Source organism: Haliotis cracherodii, unplaced genomic scaffold (genome assembly GCF_022045235.1).
Source record: "Haliotis cracherodii isolate W230 unplaced genomic scaffold, xgHalCrac1.p SCAF_9, whole genome shotgun sequence".
Classification (NCBI taxonomy): Eukaryota; Metazoa; Mollusca; class Gastropoda; order Lepetellida; family Haliotidae; genus Haliotis; species Haliotis cracherodii.
Genome location: NW_027266343.1, coordinates 38,246,801 through 38,270,594, shown reverse-complemented (window position 1 = coordinate 38,270,594; position 23,794 = coordinate 38,246,801). Strand labels below are relative to the sequence as shown.

At 37.7% G+C, this 23,794-nt stretch overlaps 1 protein-coding gene across 3 annotated transcripts in view; it reads left to right on the top strand.

Annotated features, from left to right (window-relative positions):
• The window catches only part of LOC139452956 (suppressor of fused homolog), a 41,087-nt gene extending 18,999 nt beyond the window's left edge, over positions 1-22,088 (top strand). For 2 of the 3 annotated variants that reach the window (XM_071234578.1, XM_071234577.1), the window contains 11 exons: positions 4,407-4,541; positions 9,571-9,707; positions 10,105-10,247; positions 14,807-14,892; positions 16,053-16,125; positions 16,303-16,492; positions 17,180-17,273; positions 17,838-17,984; positions 19,071-19,209; positions 19,436-19,504; positions 20,345-22,088. In XM_071234578.1, coding sequence (XP_071090679.1) covers positions 4,407-4,541; positions 9,571-9,707; positions 10,105-10,247; positions 14,807-14,892; positions 16,053-16,125; positions 16,303-16,492; positions 17,180-17,273; positions 17,838-17,984; positions 19,071-19,209; positions 19,436-19,504; positions 20,345-20,416 — 1,285 coding nt within the window. In that variant the 3' untranslated portion in view covers positions 20,417-22,088. The remainder of the gene's footprint in view (positions 1-4,406; positions 4,542-9,570; positions 9,708-10,104; positions 10,248-14,806; positions 14,893-16,052; positions 16,126-16,302; positions 16,493-17,179; positions 17,274-17,837; positions 17,985-19,070; positions 19,210-19,435; positions 19,505-20,344) is intronic. The other variant, XM_071234579.1, reaches the window with a different exon arrangement.
• Positions 22,089-23,794: the final 1,706 nt, after the last annotated feature.

Genomic DNA, 23,794 nt, shown 5'->3' with positions numbered 1-23,794 from the left:
TGTCATTGCTGGCGATAAAAAACAACAACATCCTTCTCAATACTTCACCAGAGCCTATATAGCCCATTGCATACTGGCACTTGCAGATACCTCTGCAGAGTTGTGTCCCTTAGCTGTGTGAGGATTTGCTGATAGTGGGTTCAAATCCTAGGTCCACCCTTAAATTATGTTCCACACCGTCGTACCCATGCTTGTGTGTTCAAACTGATAAACAACGAAGACCTGTGTGTCTCTTTGGGCTTTGCTCCAATATCAGATGACATTCTGATTTTTTAGAAGCAGCTTGGAATCTTAACTCTTTCACTGTATTGGAATGGGAAAATATTTTTGTGGGAAAACTTAATGGTAATTATTTGATGCCACAATCGATACACGTTAATCTTGATAACGGTTTACTGCTTTGTTTGTTTGTTGTTTAAAGCCACACTCAGCAATATTCCAGCTATATGAGGGCGGTCTGTAAATAATCGAGTTCTGATCAGACAATCCAGTGATTGACATCATGAGCATCGATCCACGCAATTGTGATAAGATTACATGAATCAACCAAGTCAGCGAGTCTGACCACCCGATCCCATTAGTCGCCTCTTACAACAAGCATAGTCGCCTTTTACGGCAAGCATGGGTTGCTGAAGACCTATTCTACTCCGGATCTTCACGGATCCAAAGGTTTAATGCGTTTGGAAACTTATCTGGAGATTTTTATCGTTAACTGACATTAGGTGTCATGTATTGTCTTCTTAAGACTGACAATTTAATGTTCAAGGTTTGAGAGGGGCTGGGATTTTTGTTTGAGACAGGATATTTTTTATTCAGCACTGAAAAAACACAGGTTTCTCCTGTACGGGAGGAGCTCATCAGATTTTGGGGAGACTGAACATGTTATTTTTTAAACATCAAGCATAACCATTTAACAATTAAATTTGTGTGTAACACCTGAGGACAGTATATTTATTTTGCAGCATTTTCCATTTTCTGGGAATAGATTAATTTTTATAGAATATATATCAGGAACCTGTTCCACAAAGTGATCACAGCGCTAAGGTGATCGTAACTCCCATGCTTTAACCTAGGTTTATGACAGCTGTAGTGCTACAATTGCTTTGTGGAACAAGGCCCTGGCCCCCCCACCTTAGAAAATCAAGTGGTCGTCCCCTTATAGGACATTCTATCCTGTGGTGGTAGCGTCCATTAGACTTATATTTGGTGTAGCTGTTAACACAAATCCTACAGTAGTGGAGTCCTATGGACTCATATTTGGTATAGCTGTTAACACACAAATCCTACAGTAATAGCGTCCTGTAGACTTATATTTGGTATAGTTTTAACACAGAAATCCTACAGTAGTAGCGTCCTGCAGACTTATATTCAGTATAGTTAATAAAACAGAAACCCTACAGTAGTAGCATCCTGTAGACTTATATTTGGTATAGTTTTAACTCAGAAAACCTATTGTATTAATTTCCTTTAGACTGTTATTCAGAATAGTTGTTAAAATAGAAATCCTACAGTAGTAGCGTCCTGCAGACTTATATTCAGTATAGTCAATAAAACAGATATCCTAAAGTGATAGCGTCCTGTAGACTTATATTTGGTAAAGTTTTAACACAGAAATCCTATTGTAGTAACGTCCTGTAGACTTATATTCAGAATAGTTGTTAAAATAGAAATCCTACAGTGGTAGCGTCCTTTAGGCTTATATTCAGTATAGTTAATAAAACAAAAATCCTAAAGTGGTAGCGTCCTGTAGACTTATATTCAGTATAGTTGTTAAAACAGATATCCTAAAGTGATAGCGTCCTGTAGACTTATATTCAGTATAGTTGTTAAAACAGATATCCTAAAGTGATAGCGTCCTGTAGACTTATATTCAGTATAGTTGTTAAAACAGATATCCTAAAGTCATAGCATCCTGTAGACTTATATTTGGTATAGTTGTTAAAACAGATATCCTAAAGTCATAGCGTCCTGTAGACTTATATTCAGTATAGTTGTTAAAACAGATATCCTAAAGTCATAGCATCCTGTAGACTTATATTTGGTATAGTTATTAAAACAGAAATCCTACAGTGGTAGCGTCCTGTAGACTTATATTTGGTATAGTTATTAAAACAGAAATCCTACAGTGGTAGCGTCCTGTAGACTTATATTTGGTATAGTTATTAAAACAGAAATCCTACAGTGATAGCGTCCTGTAGACTTATATTCAGTATAGTTGTTAAAACAGATATCCTAAAGTGATAGCGTCCTGTAGACTTATATTCAGTTTAGTTGTTAACATGGAAATCAGGGAAAGAAGGGAAACAGGACACAAGTTACTGTTCAAATTCATAGAACATGTTTTATACATCATGGAGTGTTTGTGGCCTTCGCTTATAAGAAATGAAGAGATATATTTATGTTGGCATTACTGCAGGATTGTTAAAATTCTTGTCTGCAATGGAAGCAGACAAAGAAGAAGGTGTAATTACGGCAACAGTAAAGATACTGTAGATCATATTTTATCATCTCATAACCAACCATCATTTCCAGATTAAGTTGTATTTTCTGTGTATATATTATAAGCATACACAATCATTAACCATTTTTATGGGAGTTAAATAAGAATGTTTATACCATGAGAATGTGTCAGTTATTGGATATTTGAAACCCTTTTATTTTTCAGTTCATGAATTGAGCGACGATGGCTAAGAGCCACCTACAATCATAAAAATGGGGAGAAATATTTGCCAGCTCACTCTATTTTTTTTCAATTAGAATATTTAGAAATAAAACTACAAAGTAAAACAAACGTAGTGTTGAAAATTTCTCATATCAACATGATCAAGTGATCCAGCTCCTAGTGAAGTCAGACTGATATGGTCAATATGATGAAGTACCAACATAAAATCTTTGAAATTAAAACTTGTTTCTGTATTAGATGTGCACAGTATTACCGGTATACTGGTATACCACGATTTGAAACACTAATGAATACGTAGCACAATACGTTGGAAAGTACTGGTATATTGCGTTTTTCTAAATCATGCATATTTTCCTCTCCTTGGCAAAGTTTACATAAGTGACAAGTTGAATTGAAATTCAGTAAATCAGAAATTAGCAACTGATTCCTGTGCTAAAAAATGCGAAATTATTTGCTGCCAGCTTCCTCTATATGATGTGAGTAATATGCATATATTGTGACCATAGTAATATTCAACAAAATGGATGACAACAAAGGTATTGGGGAGTTGGTTGGGAGTCTATGGTATGGGTCCATTTATTTGGCTTAATAACAAATTACGGACGAAAAAGCGCATGAAATATATGAATAAATTGCGAAACGAAAATCAGGCCAAAACCCATTAGTATTCGGTATTGATAATTTATATTGAACATGAAAGATGAGCATTTATCATTCATGGCTATCTTTCCAAATCCACACACAACGGGCACAATGGTAATCCAATTTATTTAGTACCATAAAATGTATTTTTAGCGTCATTTCTTACGACCCGTGCTTATTTTTTAGTTTAAGATCCCTAACCTGTAAAAAAAAGAGTGGCATTGTTTATTAAAACATAAGTTGTGTTTACCTGCAACAAGTTGTTGTTTTGGCTCCTCGAAGACCCAGGAAATATTTAAATAAAAACATTCAACCAACCAAGACAGTGAGATAAGTTGTTTGCCATAAATGCAAATGTTTGCAGAAGAAATGTTTGAAATATTGAACATGATTAACAATATCAATGGGTGTTGAAATTAAGACAAAATGGTTACAATTAACCACATCCAATTATTTCTCGCAATCCTCTCATATTGAAATTTTCTATGTTATTTTACTGCTGCATTTTGTAAATGAATTGTGTTAGAGAATATTTACAGTATGTAAACTGCCAAAATTAATATTATAGTCCGTCAGAACTCATCCCAATGACAACATATATATATATATATATATTATAAATTTATAATACCTTTATTATAATACATTTTAAAGACTTGAAGACAAAGTGAATGAAAGTCACTATTGGAAATTTACAAGGTCATTTCTGATAAGAAATTAATATGTAAGATAGATAATATACTTTCCAAATATACAATTTTCTGAATATGGTTTAAATTATATTAATCTCCTTCATATATTATATTATAAGGTAGAAATGATTGTTAGAAAATTGTCCTAAATAAATAAATGTTCAGGTATGAAAGAATGTTTGAATGTAATTTCCAGATTTTTTAAGCAAACTCATCCTCAAAACTACTAGAAAATTATTTTTAGACAAGATTTAAAAAATGCCTTTTTCCAGCAGAATCCATTTGCCATCCTCTCCTGTACTTGTGATGCAAGAGCACTCCTCCAAGCCCCCGCCTGGGGGTAGACATGAACATGACGGGGGAAACTTATTTCCATGTTTCTGTTTCAGGCTGGGTGGGCCAGACCCCCTGGATTATATTAGCATGTACGCCAACCCTGGCGACCTCGGCAGGCATATTCCTCCCCACTGGCATTATATCAGTTTCGGGCTTTCCGATCTCCATGGCGACGGCAGAGTACACGAGTAAGTGAAATTTGCAGCTATATTTTAATGGTAAAGGAAAAAAAAGTTGTATTTTGTTCATTTTTATGATTCATGCCTTATTGATGTTTTTGCAAATTTATGTTGTTTTTGTAAATTGTATATGTTGGAAAAATGTGTTGCGCTGTGAGTTTATAGTTTATTTTACATTTATGCTTTATATTTATTTAAGATCAGGTGTAGTTTTATTTTTGTGTTTTTTTGTTTTTTTTTGTTTTTTAATCAGTGTGACATATAGGGTCTAGGTAAAATTTTCATTCATTGTTGAAAATGTAATGATATGAAGATATTCCTTATAACATGCTAAAGAGATGATGTCAAAATATTACATGACTGGATGCAGCTAGCTTCATTTATATACCTATTTATAGTTTTTTATGCATGTGTATTGCAGGCCATAGGCCCATGATGCAAGTGTAAAATGTACAGTGGAAGTTCAAGGTTCACATTTAGGCCGCACATTCTTCATTTTTCGTTTCACAAGCCCGCCTCCCCTACTGAAAATCAGCCAGTCTAAGAAATAAATTACCGTATTCGATGTAATAAGCGCCCAGGGCGCTATCAAAATTAGAAATAGGGGACTCTTATTAGAATATTATTTTGGTGAAAAAAATAAATTTCGTGGTTTATGCTGACAGCCTGAAATGTTTATGTACGGCAGATATATTTTTCCAGAATTTAATTGCCCATAATTAAGGGTGCATATAACACACGAGTGTGTATTGTACGCGAATAAATAAGTCTAGTCTACATTGATCAATCAGAAGGGGTGCTAATTGGGATTGTTCACTGGCCAATATATTAGCAAATATCGCCGAGGGCGCTTATTAGAGCAGGGCGCTTATTATGTCGAATACGGTAAGCATAAAAATATGTATTTTTATTATGTCTCCTGCTTGTAATATATTTGTGAAAAAGTTGGAATAAATCCGTGATCATTTAATGAAGAAAGTGTGGCCTTATACAAAAGATTGGTCAAAATAAAAATAAAAATAAACATAAATATCAATTATTTATTTATTTATATGAAAGTTAGTCTGCTGTGGAGTTAAAACTGCAGGTGGCCTCTTGAATCACTGGTAGTGATGTAGGCATGGAATTTATATATAACATTTGTAATTATATAAGATGGTCGTCTATATTACAAGCCGGAGACATAATAAAATTAAATATCTTACATTCTATATAGATTGTCTAACAATGATTGTTTTATAGTTTGATGGACAGATGGCATCAATATGTAAATTGTTTGCTTGGAAATTTGTGATATTATCTCACCCTAGTTATACTTGTATAAATGTAACCATGGTAACAATGCCATCCAATCATAGTACTTTTATAGTATATAGTATAGTATTTTGTCATTTGGATTGTGGAAACAATCGTATCATTGCTGTCTGTGTTCAAAACTTTGGAGTCCAGCAGCCTGAAATTTGCAGAATTTGCAACAGATTTAGTGTAAGTACATGGGTGGGTGGCCCAGTCGTCTAAGGCGCAGCGATTCGCTGTGCAGAGTTGCGTCCCTTGGGCACGCCAGAAACCTATGATTGTGGGTTCGAATCCCGGTTCGCCCTGATTATGTTTCTAGGTTTATCAGCACCATACCCGTGGTCGTGGGTTTCACCGAAGTGGTAAACGTCTGAGACCTGCATCACTTTGGGCTTTCTTCCCACATTAAGCTGACACGTCGCGATATGACTGGAATACTGTTAAAAGCGGCGTTAAACTCAACTCACTCCCTCACTCTTAGTACATGGACTAATTGTAGGTGAACTTATTAGAACAAACAGAAGTTACTAGACATGGGATTTGGCTCAGTCGCTTAGGTCGCAAACTATCATTATAGTGAGCAACTTAAGTATGATAAGACTATCCTTATGTCATGATGCATTGATATTTTAGTTCTTTTTTGTCAAGATTTAGGAGCAGGTGGACATGTTTGTTGTGTTAATTACAGAAAATTCCTGCAGGTCAAGGACTCAGAATTTGTCTTTAAGTTTGAGTTTATTTCCAATTAATAAATGTTAAAGGTTAAAAGTTATAAAGAGTTCATGTTTTTTCTTCTTTATTGGAACCTTGTTTGGATGCTGTTATTTGTGAGATAATTATGTATTTAAGTATTGTAATTAGTGTTTTATCGAAAGTTATCAAAATGTGTTCTAGTTGCGTCCTTTCATGTATTGTGTAACAAAAGATTTCATAGATGATATGTTAGTTTAACAAATTATCATATGGCACATGTCGGTGTTATCACAAGGAAATAGAAAATTTGTCGAATAGTGTTACTCATGTTCAGTTAAGGCATTAGTCTTGGTCAAATTCATTTTTTGTTTCTCATGATGTGTCTTATTTTTGCTAGTTTTAAGCCCTTTTAAGAAATGTCTTTTTTAACTCAAATTTCATTTCGGCACGTTTTCTGACCTGAGCAAACAGCAAATGTTTTTGTGTCAAGTTCACAAGCGTATCTATCCACAGTGTCAGTGGACAAATATTATCAAATTGCACATTAGTATTAAGTTTACTATTATAGGTTTGTAATCTACTATAGGTTAAGTTAAAAGAAATAATGATTAAAATCCTTCCTATCTTCCCAGTCAGTTTTGAATAAATATTTAATTTATTATATATTTTTTTAATAAGAATGTGTTTATTTTTCTACAGTATTTCGAGGTTTTGCATGATATTTACGAAAATGTCTACAAAGGAAACATGTCACTCATACTATTATCATTTTTGGAGTCATGTCATTGTGAATAGGCTTGTCTTGGTGTCATGTTTTAAACTGGCTAGGACATAAATGCCATGAAAACTTGTTTTGAGGAAACAGCATTTGAAAGATGATTTTGTAGCAGCAGAAATAACAAAACAACCCAACTTTTCTATTGATTCTTAGGTAAAGGTTATATGTTATCGCAATACACTCATGGATCAAATATCGGATTATATTTGTACTTCTGATTTCTGCTTCACCTTCCAGAAACCAGCCGTCATCTTCATTTGTAAGCAGGCTTTTAATCATGACCATGTTAATGACATACTACAAGTTACAAAAGCCTGCCCTACCTACCTTCATTATTTTGGGATGGGCTAAAACAAGAAAACATATAAGTTGTCCATTGGACATGCCAGAAACCTATGATTGTGGGTTCGAATCCCGGTTCGCTCTGATTATGTTTCTAGGTTTGTCATCACCATACGGTGTTTCACCGGGTTTCAACGTCTAAGACCTGCACCACTTCGGCCTTTCCTCCCACATTAAGCTGACACCCCGCGATATAACTGGAATACTGTTAAATGTGGCGTTAAACCCCACTCACTCACTCACTCACTCACTCACTCACTCACTCACTCACTCACTCACATTCTGACATGGAGGTATGATAAACATATTATATCAGGGGTCGTTAGGGGAATCATAGACTTACATAAAGTTATCTTTTTTGAAAATATATATCCACAAAATACAAAATAAGATCCAAATGGAGCCAGGACAAAGCTTTTTTCAGGCCTAGAGCTGAGGAAATCTAGACTTGCCAAATCAATTTAGACTTGAGTTGGATCTATTCTTTTTTTTAGTTCTGTAGGGTCTGTGAGACAGACAAGGGGAACTATACTGTCACCATTAACGCTCTGTCACTATTATCTGTGGATGTGACTCTGCAGATTATTTCCCATTCATCACAAGGCTAATGGTATATAGGGCACCACTTCGCTCTATGTCACAGTACAGCTGGACAGATAGAAACAATAACTGTGTCCCTGTGTATAGAACACTGAGATCGGGTCTTTGTTTCAGGTGTGTTAATACTGATATCGGAGCTTGTCAGTTTGGGTGATCTGTTGTAATGAACCAACTTCTTGTTGATGTCATTAGTGGGAAAATAAATTAATAGCTTCTACCTGAGACAGGACGACTGAATAGATGTTGAGCCTTTAAGACATATAGGTTTTGGCGTGAAGATAAAGAGGAAATCATTGACAGAACCTATATATCATGCTTGCGTCGGATCCGTGGTCTGAAATATGAGACTGTTATGCAAATGGGGCCAGATCGAACTGATTATTTTTTTTTACTGATTTTGTACCCAAAATGCATGATAACAGAAAGGAAGGAAATAATCACTTTTTAAGAATAATAAAATAAATGACTAAATTTATTACTGCATTTTGACTATTGTCATATTTGTCATACATTAGAGAACAGAGAGATGCATTAAAGAGCTTTGTATTCACTGGATTGTCTGGTCCAGATTTGATATTTATTTGCTGCCGTCATATAGCTGGAATATTGCTGTGTGCTGCATTGAACAACAAACAAAAAACAAACAAATTAAAATGTTAATAAAATGGTTGAAAGGTGACAGGTTTATATTGTAAGCAAGTAATTGCTCCTGTTTGATAACTTTGTTTGATCACTTGGTTTATGGATTTGCCAACTCAGAATTTATGAATTTTGTAATGGTTTTTTTCTTCTTCTGTGAGACTGTCAGGTCTGGATTTAAGGAACTTGATTTAACCTGCACCAGGTGCACCTTGATGTGAAAAGCTCGTTACACCAGACTGAAGCAGGTTGCACCCTGGTCCCATAGATTTATCAATGTTAAAACACAGATGCATAATCTAATCTAAGTAAGCAAAATGACAGATCTCTGATGTCATGAAACCAACGCAACACAGGTATTAGTGATGAAGTATGGTAAATAAAACTTAAAGATATTGAGTTTGTTTAAAGATTGATGTTGTGTGGACAAGTAAGGGCTCGTCAGACACAAAGTTGAATTTTTTAGACATGCACTTGGTGCATGTAGACATAAATATGAGTTTGCATTTTTCAATAATAGGTTGCACAGGTGCATGTTTAATCGAGCACTGTCGTTTAACTCATTCAGGAGTGAAAAATTTGTTTCCAAATTCAATGGTAAAATATGTATCTTTTTAATTTCAGTTCTTTCAGAAGTGTTATATAGGTGTAGAAAGTTTTGTGTTTGTGACATTGTTAAACTGCTTTCAGGACAACTAACAACGAGGGTCCGAGTGGGTATGGCTTTGAGCTGACGTTCCGACTGAGACGAGAACCAGAAGAAACCAACCCCCCTACCTGGCCTGCTGCCCTGATGCAATCCCTCGCTAGATACGTCTTTCAGTCAGGTATGATGATGATGATGATGATGATGATGATGATGATGATGATGATCTAATTTACGTTACTAATTTTTATGATGCTATACGAGTGTTTACAATCGAAGAAACTAAGTAATGTGAACTAGTCCTATGGAAACCCTGACCGCTGCATATTTTGTTGTGGTTGTAGGATAAAGACATTTTGTAAAAATGATGATGATTATGATGATGATGATTAGGGATTGATGTTAAACTATTAAAACAACTTAATTTCATTCCCTGAATGATAATGGTTGATTATTGAATATATATATCATGTACTTATTGATAAAATTATAGACAAGAAAGTGACTTCATAATGTAATGTAAATTGGCTTTGAGCCCATACTACTTTCTTGACTACTATTTATGTTTTATCTTTCAGAAAATGTATTATGTAGTGGTGACCATGTGTCGTGGCACACACCCCTTGATGGCAGCGAGTCCAGGATTCAGCACATGCTAATGACGGAGGATGCTCAGCTGCAACCAATCACAACTCCCTTTGGGGTGGTCAACTTTGTCCAGGTAATATCATGATATTAGTCAAAGAGTAATCTATTGGGTGAATACTGGGTGGTGACATATTTTTCGATCTTTGAAAATATAAAGGATATTGGTTTTTCAGAAACCATGAAACCCAGATATCTGAAACTGTATAAGTGAGTGAATTTGGTATTAAGCGGCATTGAACAGGATTCGTTGTATATCACAGTGTGTCAGCTTAGTGTGGGAGAAAAGCTTTGGTGAAGCTCACATGCAGAGCTATGGTGACAAACCTGGGAACATGATCAGTGCGAATTGGGATTCAAACACATGATCATAGGTTTCTGGCATGTCCAAGGGAGACAACTCTGGGTATCAATTTGCAGCACCCTAGCCAACATGGCCACCATGCTTCCTAAGACTGTATAAAGATGAGCTGGACAATAATATCTCAGTTCTTCCAAAGTGGTAAACATCAAAGACCAGCAGTTCTTGTGCTTTCCTCTCACATCAAGCTGACTCTCCGTGGTATAAGTGAAATTAGAATATCTTACATCTCAGAAAGCACTTTACCAAATGCAGTGATACGCTACACTAAGATATTTCTCTGTGCCCACATCAGGCCATATCACACTATAACTCTTACCTTTCTAGAATGGATGCAGAAGAAAATACAGTAATATTCATTATCATACCTCCATGTCACAATGATGACATCTGATTGGTTCACATGATCTTGATAAAATACTGTGTAACCCGCCTTGGAGGGTTATAAATTTCTCAATGGGGGAATATATCTTATACCCCGCCACGAGCAAGTCGGGCTGCTTGTGGATTTCTGAGAGGCAGAATAAATCCGCTTCCACTCTAAAAGCCGCACACTTTTTCCAAGTCAATGAAAGTCACGTGACATAGCACAAGCTAACCTCTACTGTTTTCTGTCAATTTTGAATTTGTTTTAATTCTTTTACAATGTCATATTAAGACATGTCGGTTAGATAAATTTGTTGTAGCAGGATCACCCGGGGCACATGGGTTTTTATGAGCCCCTCGTTAAGTTCTATATCACGAGCCCGAGTATTGTAACAAAATCTTGACGAGACATAAAGGTCCTGCCTGCAATTAATGTAATTATCAAATCTTACTGTACAGTTCAGTACACCCATTCCATTATATTACAGGACCCTCATATTTCTTGTAGGACCCGTGAAATTAATTATTGGGGGTCCCCTGGACCCCTAGTTTTGGAGTCCATGTAAAACCCTGCATTTGTCTCACTTTGAATATAACCAGTCAGTAACAGCAGGGCTAGTAGTTTTATTAAGATTTCTGTACACATAATAGTTAGTAAAAGGCAAAGAATACATGGCAGTATTTAAAATTCTGTTGAATTGCCACGCCGGTTTACAAGTCACGTCAGAGAATACGGGGGTAGAAATCTCTTACTTATCAAGAGTGTGACAAGGAAGTGGCAAGAATGTGTTAATGTGTCCTTTGGGATGTAAGTGCGGGAAGCAAAAGATATTCACAGATATGAACTCCTGTGACAACCAATCACGTTACTGAGGAAGTTTTAGTGTCACCTGGGACTTCAGTACTTCCTGTTGCCATGGAGATCTTGACAGTTCAGTTCAGAAGGTGTGAAAGATGCCAATTAGTCACGTAAATGAGAATTCACTATTTCATCTCTTCTGACGTACACATGATCACTGCAGAAATATCAGGACAGCTGCAAGGTTAGAACTAAACTCAAAAGCTTTACAAGCCTTGATAAAGATAAAATGCCCTTGTGGTGTTAAAACAATGAGGAATTTGTACTAGCCTGCAGGAATTAGTACTAGCCTGAAGGAATTAGTACTAGCCTGCAGGAATGAGTACCAGCCTGCAGGAATGAGTACCAGCCTGCAGGAATTAGTACTAGCCTGCAGGATTTATTACTAGCCTGCAGGAATGAGTACTAGCCTGCAGGAATTAGTACAAGCCTGCAGGAATTAGTACTAGCCTGCAGGAATTTGTACTAGCCTGCAGGAATTTTAGTAGTACCCTGCAGGAATGAGTACTACCCTGCAGGAATTAGTACTAGCCTGCCGGAATTAGTACCAGCCTGCAGGAATGAGTACTACCCTGCAGGAATTAGTACCAGCCCCATGCCAGCGGACTAGTGTTAAATTCTAACCCGGGAACATGCAGTTGATATACAGTTATTCATGAATATTTGGAAGTTTTAGTTTCACATGAAATTTGATATAACAGCTAAGGCAGTTTGAGAGTTTTGGAACAAAGACAATTGACCAATTAATTTACTACTGATATAATTATTATTACCCCGGCTTATAATAGGGGAGAATATTATCTGTCCGTCTGTCAGTAATCATTTCATGAACTTGAAAACTGTGAAAAACTTTTCAACCAAACCTAGTACATGTATTAACCAAGTGCTGAAGCGGTGCCTTTTGCTATTTGGGAATTTTACTAAATTACTTGTTTCCTGTTTCAATGGCATGGCAACAAGTTTGACTTAGACACTGTTCATAGTGGTGTGTTTGTGCTGACCATATCTCTAAAACTAATAAGTATTCTTTGATAACACTTTGCATACACAATGACCAGGTTGTCAAATGGTGCCTTTTGCTACTTAGGGGTGTTTAGAATCTATATATTTTGAGTTTCCATGGCAACAAGTTTGACTTTGACTTTGACCTGGTTTCCAGGTTCATCACTTTGTTCATGGCAGTGTGTACTTGACCTAGAAATACAAAGTTCCGAAATCCCAATTCCATGGTATTGTTTTAATAGCTCAATAACTACACTTGTATAAAGACAGACATATTAGATAGAAATCTCTCAATAAGTTGGACTTAAAGTATCAGTCACATGATTTGTTCTTTCAAATTTGTGGAGGTCGGGGGGATTTGTCCTCTTCTGATGACTTTTGTTTATTAAGGTTAAGGGTCATGGAAGATAGTAATCAGTGCAGCAGTTGGCTGTGCAGAGTTGTGTCCCTTAGCAAGTAAGGATTTAAAAATTTGCCCAGATTATGACTCAAAGTGATACATGTGTATGATCGTGGCCTTGATGCCCCAAATGTGTTTGTTGGTGTGTCAGCAACATACTTGTACCTGTTGGTAAACTTTTTACTGGGTGCACATAAATTGTTTGATAGGCATTACTTAGAAGTTGACAGATGATATGGTAGACACAATTTTATGGATAACAACTTCTTTAATACTGTATGAAGCAACGTTTCGGACTATACCGAAACGTTGCTTCATACAGTATAAAATAAAGAAGTTGTTATCCATAAAATTGTGTCATGCAAGCAAGGGTGCACATAGACTTGAAATGACTTAAGATTTGGTGAATTTGGCAACTGTGATCAACCCTGCTGTTAAATGAATGTCACAATTATATCTATACAATTTTGTGATGAAAATATCATAGCTTAACTCGACTGATAAATGTACTACTAAAAAGAAGTTAGGGAACACTTGATTCTTTCATATTACTATAGTTAATCTGTCATGGCATAGAACCAGGTGGTCCTTGACTTCTTTTGAGTAGTATAATGTTCAAATACTTGTCCGCTTGAATAATTACAATGTTTTGTTCATGAAATTCTTTAACATGTTTGAGGGGGCACGAGTGGCCCAGTCGTCTAAGGCGCCGCAATTCGCTGTGCAGAGTTGCGTCCCTTGGGCACACCAGAAACCTATGATTGTGGGTTCGAATCCCGGTTCGAATCCCGGTTCACCTCGATTATGTTTCTAGGTTTGCTTGTGGGTTTCACCAAAGTGATAAAAGTCTGAGACCTGCATCACTTCGGGCTTTCCTCCCACATTAAGCTGACATAACTGGAATACTGGAATACTGTTAAAAGCAGCGTTGAACCCAACTCACTCACTCACTTAACATGATTGATGTGTTATGTTCATGACACAGTCAACAGTAGCTGCTAACATTGAATAATATAGTAATGTTCTGGCCAAAGGTGGTTAGATTTAGACTTAAAAGAGTTGGTTCTCAGGTAAGGGTGGGTGGCCTTTTCCCTTTTTTTCCTATATTTTTTCGGTTGTTCAGACTTGTATGTTACTAAATAAACAGTCGTGTCCAATCAACCTGGGAAAGGGCCTCCCTACATAAATGTATTCCTTAATGAGTAAAATACTGGAATACAGTATTGGACTACTGTTGTACTACCAGTGTGTGCATAATACACGCATACAATGAGCTTTGATTTTTTTTTATTATGCGAAAATGTTATCATGAGCACACAACACCAGAAGAAGCATCTCGACAAGTTAGTCCTGTTATTACACTGTCTGGGTATTAAAGTGTTCATAGTGTATCTGGACGTTTGTAATCCATTACATTATTTTTCCCCAAGATTTAATTCAATTTTGTTTACATTAGTTTCGGCGAAATCGTGTATATAATGTTTAAGGATTATTTTTTGTTTAAATGGAAATATAAACGAAATGTGCGGCAGACTTTGTGATGATGGGGCGGTGTCTGAGAATCAAGACTATTTTTTTAAAGCTTTAGTCCGAATGTAAGTTTTCTGATGATATCCCAGGCCTGTATGTGGATACCTCCTGTTGTAGATTGTTGGTGTGTGTGGGGAGGAGTTGAAGGCGGCACAACACTGGAACGGACCAGGAGTTATCGAGCTGCTGCGATCTAAAGCTGTGTAAGTATATCTGGCATATGCACCACCTCCATGGTCTTGTGGATAGAAGTGGAAGGTCGGTGGTTCGATCCCCGGCTGTATCATACCAAAAGATGTTAAGAGATGGTACTGGTTGTTTCCCTGGTGCTCAGCATTAAGGGGCTAAAACAAGGACATATTGGCTCGGATTGAGTATATAAAGTGTCTGAGTGGGGTATGTTTGTTAAAACTGCTGCAAGGTACTTCATCGGGCTAAAACCACTAAAGGTGGCAATAGTCCAGCCTAATACAAGCTCACACACACACGCACGCACGCATGCACGCTGCTAGGTTAGCATAATAATCATAATAATCTTGAATGCAACATTAAGCTTCTGTATTCTGATTTGGGTTTGAGAGCATTTCTGTATGCCAAAAAAAACACCTGGGCCCACTTGCACAAAGCCATCTTAGCACTAGGATTATCGTAAGCCTATGTTGAAGTATGGGAGTGGGCCCTGTGGGCTTTGTGCAATTGGTCCCTGGGTTACATATCTGTATCTCAACGATCCCGTCAACCCTGCTGACTATAGTACATGTGATGTCACCAGAATGAATTCATTTACCTGCTGATGCTTCATGCCCGAGGTGCGTCATACCAAAAGACGTTAAAAGATGGTACTTGTTGTTACCCTGTCTGGCGCTCGGCACTAAGGGGCTAAAACAAGGACTGGTCGAATCAGAGTCAGTATACTGTGTCTGAATGGGATATTCATGTTAAACTGCGGCATGGTATCTCAGTGGGATGGCACTATCAATCGGCATCAGTCTGGACTAGTACAAGCAGCCACACACACAAACACACACATGCATGCACATCGCTATATAAGTGCGATAATCTTGGATGCAACGTTAAACCCAATTTCACCTCACCACCTTATGCCCGAGGTGGTGGAAAAGTAGTCTTGTGGTTCAAGCATTTGACCTTTAATTCCAAAGAGTTGGATAGCCTAGATGTCAAAGCATTTGTTCGTCACACTAAAGGTCTGGGTTTGAATCCCTAAATGCCTACATTCCTGGTGTGCCCCCATCTAGATACTGCTGGATTATATGTAAAAGAAGTCAGGTGTTGATAGTGTTTGTGTACTTGTTTTGAGAGGTTTGAGCGATTTGATTTGAATGTATTCATTTATTTTGGACAGTGCTGGTGGTGCTTGGCTAGTGACTGACATGAGGCGAGGCGAGACCATTTTTGAGATCGAACCATCGCTGCAGGTACAGTGTGTTTTGTGGTAAATTGTTGAATGCTTGCTGAAATTTGACTAAATATGTCATTGAAACACATTCATTATCACATAAGATGTTGAAACACATTCATTATCACATAAGATGTCAATTTATTAGAAAATGAGATGTAATGGCTGCCATGTACATAGTGTACGTCTGCTCCAGGAAACAGTTGATCATGGGATCGAGACCGAGGGGTCTAACTTGAGTGGTGTCAGCAGTCGTTGTTCGTGGGAGGAGCCAGGCGACCCCGATGCTCACAGTAACTATAACGATGACGATAAGGAGAACCGATTGGTGGAGATCGATCGCCGTGGCAGTGGGGACGTGGACAGGAGGATCATCACCGACTATGGTCAGTAGTTGCTGTAGTTAACATAAGGGTTGTCAATGATTAGGAAAACAGAAACAGACACACAGACTTACCTTTTGTATCATTTCAGCCTGTAAGCATAAACCACGAAATTTACGATTTGAGTCAATGAACTTTCACCATACGTTTGTACAGTCTTGAATCACCATGGGTTTTGCTCATTTCTTAAATATTATATATACTGTATTTGACATAATAAGCGCCCAGGGCACTCTCAAAATTTGAAATAGGGGGCTCTTAATTCAATAAAATTTTGTTGAAAAAAAACAGTTGAAAGATCGTAAATTTTGTGGTTTATGCTGACAGGCTGAAATGATACAAATGGTAAGTCTGTGTGTATTATACACGACAGATATATTTTTCCAAAATTTAATTGCCCATAAAGGCCCGGTTTATTTATAAAATGGATACAATGTATAAAGTCTGTTCATGGTGTATTGCTAACACCTTGGCTCCTCATTTACATTTGGTCATGTGACAGTCTGATTCAAATGAGATGAAAAATGTTACTTTTTTTTTCAGAATCCGAAGGCCCATGTTCAATTTACCAAATGGATACAATGTATAAAGCCCGTACATGGTGTATTGCTAACACCTTGGCTCCTCATTTACATTTGGTCATGTGACGGTCTGATTCAAATGAAATGAAAAATGTTACCTTTTTTTCAGAATCTGAACAAATAAAAGCGACTTTGAAGAAGGGCCTGAGTAACTCGCGGTCCAACGTCCCATCACATGGCGGCAAAGACGATGAGTATAATCAGTGAGTATTGGCTGTTGAATGATTCATTGAAAAACAGTGCTCAATGTCCAGTAAAGATCTTTTGATTCCAATACACTCAAGCGATATGTAACGATTTTGTTTGTTGTTTTCTTTACCGCACTCGGCAATACTCCCGATATATGACGGCGGTCAGGTCTGTAATAAATGAGTTTGGACCAAGCAATCCAGAGCCTCAATCTGTGCAATTGGGATACGATGACACACATCAACCAAGTCAGCAGGCCTGACCGATCCTGTTAGACACCTCTTACGACAAGTAGACTCACTTCTTGAATGTTGCAGGGCGGTCGGGTAGCCTAGTGGTTAAAGCGTTCACTCGTCACGCCGAAGACCCAGGTTCAATTCCCGACATGGGTACAATGTGTGAAGCCCATTTCTGGTGTCCCCCGCCGTGATATTGCTGGAAAATTGCTGAAAGCGGCGTAAAACCATACTCACTCACTCTTGAATGTTGCGGTTGAATATCAGTTATAATAAATTATGTACTGGGAGATGAAAGGAAATAATGTTGTTTCAATTTTCTGAAATGATTTTGTTTCTCAGCAGGAATCAGAACTCATCCCGGAAAGAGTCCTTTGATAGCACAGTGAGTTCTGAAGGTCCAACAGAACTGATCCGGACACGGACTCTTGATGCTGTCCATCTCAAGTTTAACCTGGAAGCTGGCTCCCTCCTACCACTTGCTCTCAGGTAAATAGCATAATGACTCCCTCTTACACTAGTTGCCTGGTAAATAGCACCATGGCTATTTCTACAATAGTTGCCTGGTAAATAGCACCATGACTACCTCTTACACTAGTTGCCTGGTAAATAGCACCATGGCTATTTCTACAATAGTTGCCTGGTAAATAGCACCATGACTCCCTCTTACACTAGTTGCCCGGTAAATAGCACCATGGCTATTTCTACAATAGTTGCCTTGTAAATAGCACCATGACTCCCTCTTATACTAGTTGCCTGGTAAATAGCACCATGGCTATTTCTACAATAGTTGCCTGGTAAATAGCACCATGACTCCCTCTTACACTAGTTGCCTGGTAAATAGCACCATGGCTATTTCTACAATAGTTGCCTTGTAAATAGCACCATGACTCCCTCTTACACTAGTTGCCTGGTAAATAGCACCATGGCTCCTTCTACAATAGGTGTCGGGTAAAAAGCATCATGACTCCTTCTTCAATAGTTGTCGGGTAAATAGCACCATGGCTCCTTCAATAATTGTCGGGTAAATAGCACCATGGCTCCTTCAATAGTTGTCTGGTAAATCGCATCATGACTCCTTCTACAATAGTTGTCTGGTAAATAGCACCATGGCTCCTTCTACAATAGTTGTCTGATACAACAGAGATCCTGTGGGCTAGAAGTCAAAATCACTGCTGTTAAGACCTTGATTGTCCATGAATTGGATATCATCCTTTGATTCTGTATATGTGATTGATTGATTCACAGTTCTATATACCTCAGTACTTGATCTGATGATTGTTAGTTCTGTTTGATTGTTTGTTTGATGCCACACTCGGCGATATTCCAGCTATGTGATGGCGGTCTGTAAGTAATTGAGCCTGGACCAGACAATCCATTGATTGACATCATGAGCATCGATCTACACAACTGGGATACGATGACATGTATCAACCAAGTCACGAAGCCTGACCACCCGGTCCCAGACAAGCATGGGTTGCTTCAAGGGAGATGGTTATTAGGAACACCAGTAACTGATTGACACAAACAGTATCTTTTCATGTTCTGATTGTCTTAACGTCTCGCTGATTCTAGGGGCAGGTTAAAACATGGCCGCCACTTCACCTTCAAGAGCGTCCTCAACGACGTTGCCATCACCCTAGTCTCCCCCAGTGTTGTTGGCTCCATCGCTGATGAAGAACATCCCTATGCTGCACACGGCACATGGCTACAGGTAGGGGGCGCTTGTGTCAACATTGCAATCATTGTAATCCTCATGTCGTAGAGTCATTCGTACTCGTGCTTTGAACAGTTTGTTGTTTGTTTATTGTTTAAGGCAGCACTCAGTAATATCAGAAGAATTGTTGATTATTCTATTAGCTGCTGCATTATTTTATTTTTAAAATGCTAGAGATAGGTTGTATACATGTTTGAATACTTTATTTGAGCTTTTTTTTCAGGTTTTGATTTCTGACGACTTCATTAGCGACATGTGCCATGACATAGAAGAATTAGCCTGCCCTGATGAGGTGAGAGAATATGTCAAGTTACGCATATCCCTGGTTTGATCCCCGGCCACGTCATACCAAAAGACGTTAATAGATGGTACTTGTTGTTACCCTGCTTGGCGCTTGACTAAAACAAGCACTGATTGGCTAAGACTCAGTATACTGTGTCTGAGTAGGGTATTTATGTTTAAATGCGGCATGGTATCTCAGTGGGCTAGCACTATAAAATCAGCATTAGTCCGGACTAGTCTGTGCAGCCACGCACACACACACGTGCATGCACGTCACTGTATAAGTACAATAATCTTGAATGCGACATTTAACCCCAGTTCACCTCATCTCCCAAGTTTGGTTGCACAAGACTCCTCGGACAGGTTCCATGTAGGCTTCCATGCTGTATTGGTCCCCACTCCCATGTCACTCCATACAGATGCTATTTTCCTAACAACATCTGTTGATAAGTCTGAGACTTCTACTGGGACGTGCAGATTGTACAGAATATCTAAGACAGAAACTGTACATATAACACTACTGTTGTTTCCAGCTAGGAGATTTTGGTTTGCAAAACACTCAAGACCAGAGGGAGGACCCAAGGCATTGCAATTTATTCATCAGAGTTGCATCCCTTGGTCATGCCAGGATCAGACAATCATGGGAGGCAATTAATGTGGTGATAGTCTGAGCATGCTGATGTGGTCATGTTTTCAACCACTGGTTTGACTGGTGTAGACATATTTTAAGGCCGCAGTGAATGTCTGCACCATTAAATAATATTTTTTTGTATCAAAAGGGTTTTTCATGTTAAGGAATATGCAATATATTCATAACATTATTTTAAAGACACATTATCTCATATTCCAGATGATGTGCCCAAAGACGTTCAGTTGGCCTGAGAAAAAACTCTGTATCACAATCCTGCCTGATGAGATTTAGCCCTTCACATGATTCAGTGATGGTGACAATTATTCTACTGTGGCATTCATATCATGGCCAATAAGCCATGTGTCTACCAAAGGTTCATGACGAAGGGCTCTGACAGCCTTAAAAGGCCTTGAAGCAACTAATGTGATGAAGACATCACAAGGGAGATCACTCTAAACTTGGTCATCTTCAGGGGAGACAACTCTTGACAAGATATTTCAAGAGCAGATAACTCTTTGACATCGCTTGATGTCCAGTATAGACATTGGAAGGGAGATAACTCTTATGCTCGTTATCTCATTTACTGTGTGCTATTGGAAATATTTTAGTGACTGAAAGCTTGTCACTTACGGAAGGGACAAAGTGATGATTGGCAGATGCAACACCTTCAACGCTTTGCACTTGGAAAGAAGCTGTGTGTTGTAATTTGGGGATACTGTTACACTGTAAATGACAGTGTGCTTGTTGGAGCAAAGACTTGATATACGAGTCCAGTGGGAAATACACAGAAAACAGATTTCTGTCCATTGCATTTTCAAATAAGTCTTATTTTTCACAGATTATATCCCATCTTACAAGTCATCTATAACAATTGTTATGATTTTGTTTCCTCATATTGTTAAGTTATGTGTTATAGTGCATACAGACTGTAACACCATGTCACTTAGGACAGGTAGATATATATATTTATCATCATTTGTATGGTAGTAATTCATTAGAATTTTATCCCATGTGCAACACAGTATGTATATTGTACATTCATTTCCACAAGGGATAATGCCTATGCGTGTTATCAGATATACTACTCAAAACAAATTAAAGGCCACCCTATTCTTTCATATTACTATTGTAATTCTGTTATGCCATGACAGATTAACTGTAGCAATATGAGAGAATCAGGTGGTCTTCAGCTTCTTTTGAGGAGTATACAACGACATATAATCGTGGCATATTGTCCATCGGTAACTTGCTAAATGAGAGGTAAAACATCGTCACCAAGTGGACAAGTCAGTGTGATGAATTCTTTATCTTTTTATGTGTATTTGTTGATTCAGTGCTACTTTGTAATATTTTACATCATTTGTTTACATATGGGGATGTGGTGGCAAGATGAGCAGGAATACCAGATATATTACCTCCCTTTGCAAACTCCTTCACAGTGCGTGACACTTTCATTACCCTGCAAGGATCATCGCTGCCATCAATGTGGAAGCGACCGTTACAAGAATAGTGAAATATTTCCTTCTAACCCCAAATTATGAAATGTAGTGACATTCATATTTGAGGTATGTCTGTGGGATTGTCATTTTTGTCATTTGAGGAAAGGTTTACGACTAATTTACTCTTGCCCAGATGAATTTAATCAGATTGGTTTGAGATTGCAGATGAACGGAAAGCATCCAACTTCTTCCTTAAGTGGAAATTAAAATTGACAAATAACAAACTAATTTAACTGGGATAAGAGTGTTTGGCATCACGTCATTTGTTTGTAAACATAACAGCCAGTCCGTTGAGAGTTAAACTCTATGCATGGTTGTGGCATCCTGGCACAGTGGTCACTGGTGGGAGCGATAGTACTGAGAGCTGCACAAACCAGATTTTGCTGTAAGGAGCTTGGCTTGATCAAGAGTTCAGAGGAACTGATACAGATAAGATTTTCCTAACAACATCTGATGATGAGTCTGAGGCTGGTTTGCCTGGTGTAGACGTATTTTAAGGGCCAGGTAGATGCAGTTTACTAAGCAGAGTTGCATCCCTTGGTCATACCAGGATCAACCGATTGTTGGTTCACATCATAGATTCACCTTGATTATTGTCTTTTGTTTGTTGGCATCACGAAGTATTAAACGACTAAGATCTGGGTTACTGCTGGCTGTCCTGTCACAGTTTGTACAAAAGCCATGAGGCATGATATATTGAAATATTGTTTAAACTGGTGTTAAACCCAACTCACTCACTCAAGCCCACAGGGAAATGAACAATCAAATGTTTGTGAGAAGGTAACTTGAGACTGATCGAATATGCTACTCAAAAGAAGTTCAGGAACACCCAATTCGTTCATACTACTATGGTTATCTGATGTGACAGATTAACTATAGTAATATGAACAAATCTTGTGTCCTGTATCAACCTCTTTGAGTAGTATATATTACAAGATTTTGATTGGATGAGAGTCACGTCTCTGTTCTATCATTGGTCAAAGGATCAAAGCAATCTGTGTCATTGTTTCATTACAAGTTATTTAATTGCTTATTAAATGCACATTTGTTCAGGTCTGTGTAGGTATGTCTGTTATGCTCTACTTAATGTTGCTTGCTGTTATGATTGAATTTATTTTGTATTCTTGTAAGTTTGATTCATTTACTGCCAAGTTAAACACCTCATATCACCATCACCCTGTACAGGTTAAGTGAAGATCTGAAAAATAGTTGTGGGGAATACACAGATAACAAAGGCTGCCCCTTAATGTATTATGTTTCTGGTATTTTTCAACCCCTACGAATGGTTGTTTGTTTTCCAGATTTTTTAATAAAGGGCAGGTAACTCTTATCTGCTTCCCCCAAAACGAAAGCACAAACTCGCTAAATACCCAATTCTGCTCCAGTCTGTGCAGGTTGTGTGTGGGGAAGATTTTGCATCCTTTTGGGCTTGTCAAGTGCAGTTTAAACATCACGCTACTGAACGTTAATGAATTGCCGAAAAAAGGGCATTTTATTAGCAGAGACAACAGTTTCTCTTCCAAATGTTAAAGGGCAACCACCCTCCAACTTTGAAAGTATTGAAATATGGATGGTTTTTTCTTTGCGGATTCAAAATTTGCTCATTATGGACTATAATTGAGTATTGTTGCCCTTAAGTCATGCATGTCAGCAGATCTTCATAAATAGAGGGGGGAAAAACAAGCAAAATAAAAAAATGCTGCATTATCAAAGCAAAGGACCAGAAACATAATTCTTTTCTTTTTCGGCCTAATGCACCTTTGTTTTATCCACAGTCAGATTGTTTTATAAACAATCATATTTCTCATTGGTTTATTATTAAAAATACTACTTGTTTCTTAAGCAGTTTTGAACTCAGATCTTTCATTCAATTTGAAATAAGGCATTTACAGAGATTAATGTATCTTTGTGTTGTTCAAGTCATGATGTTATCAAAAACTTGTTGATGTTTTTGAATGAACAGGGATATTTCCTACATTGTCCTGGCCTTCATTTGAGTGATTGTTGTTTTTGGTTGAAGCATAAGTCAATGTGTTACCATGGATCTTGCAGAGTAATCTATTTCTTATTTGCATTGTTTTTATGTTTTATGAGTCCTTTTTCATACATTGAATACAAATTCCCCAATATGACATATATTTCTAAAACGTAAAGGTTTCAAAGATAGAAC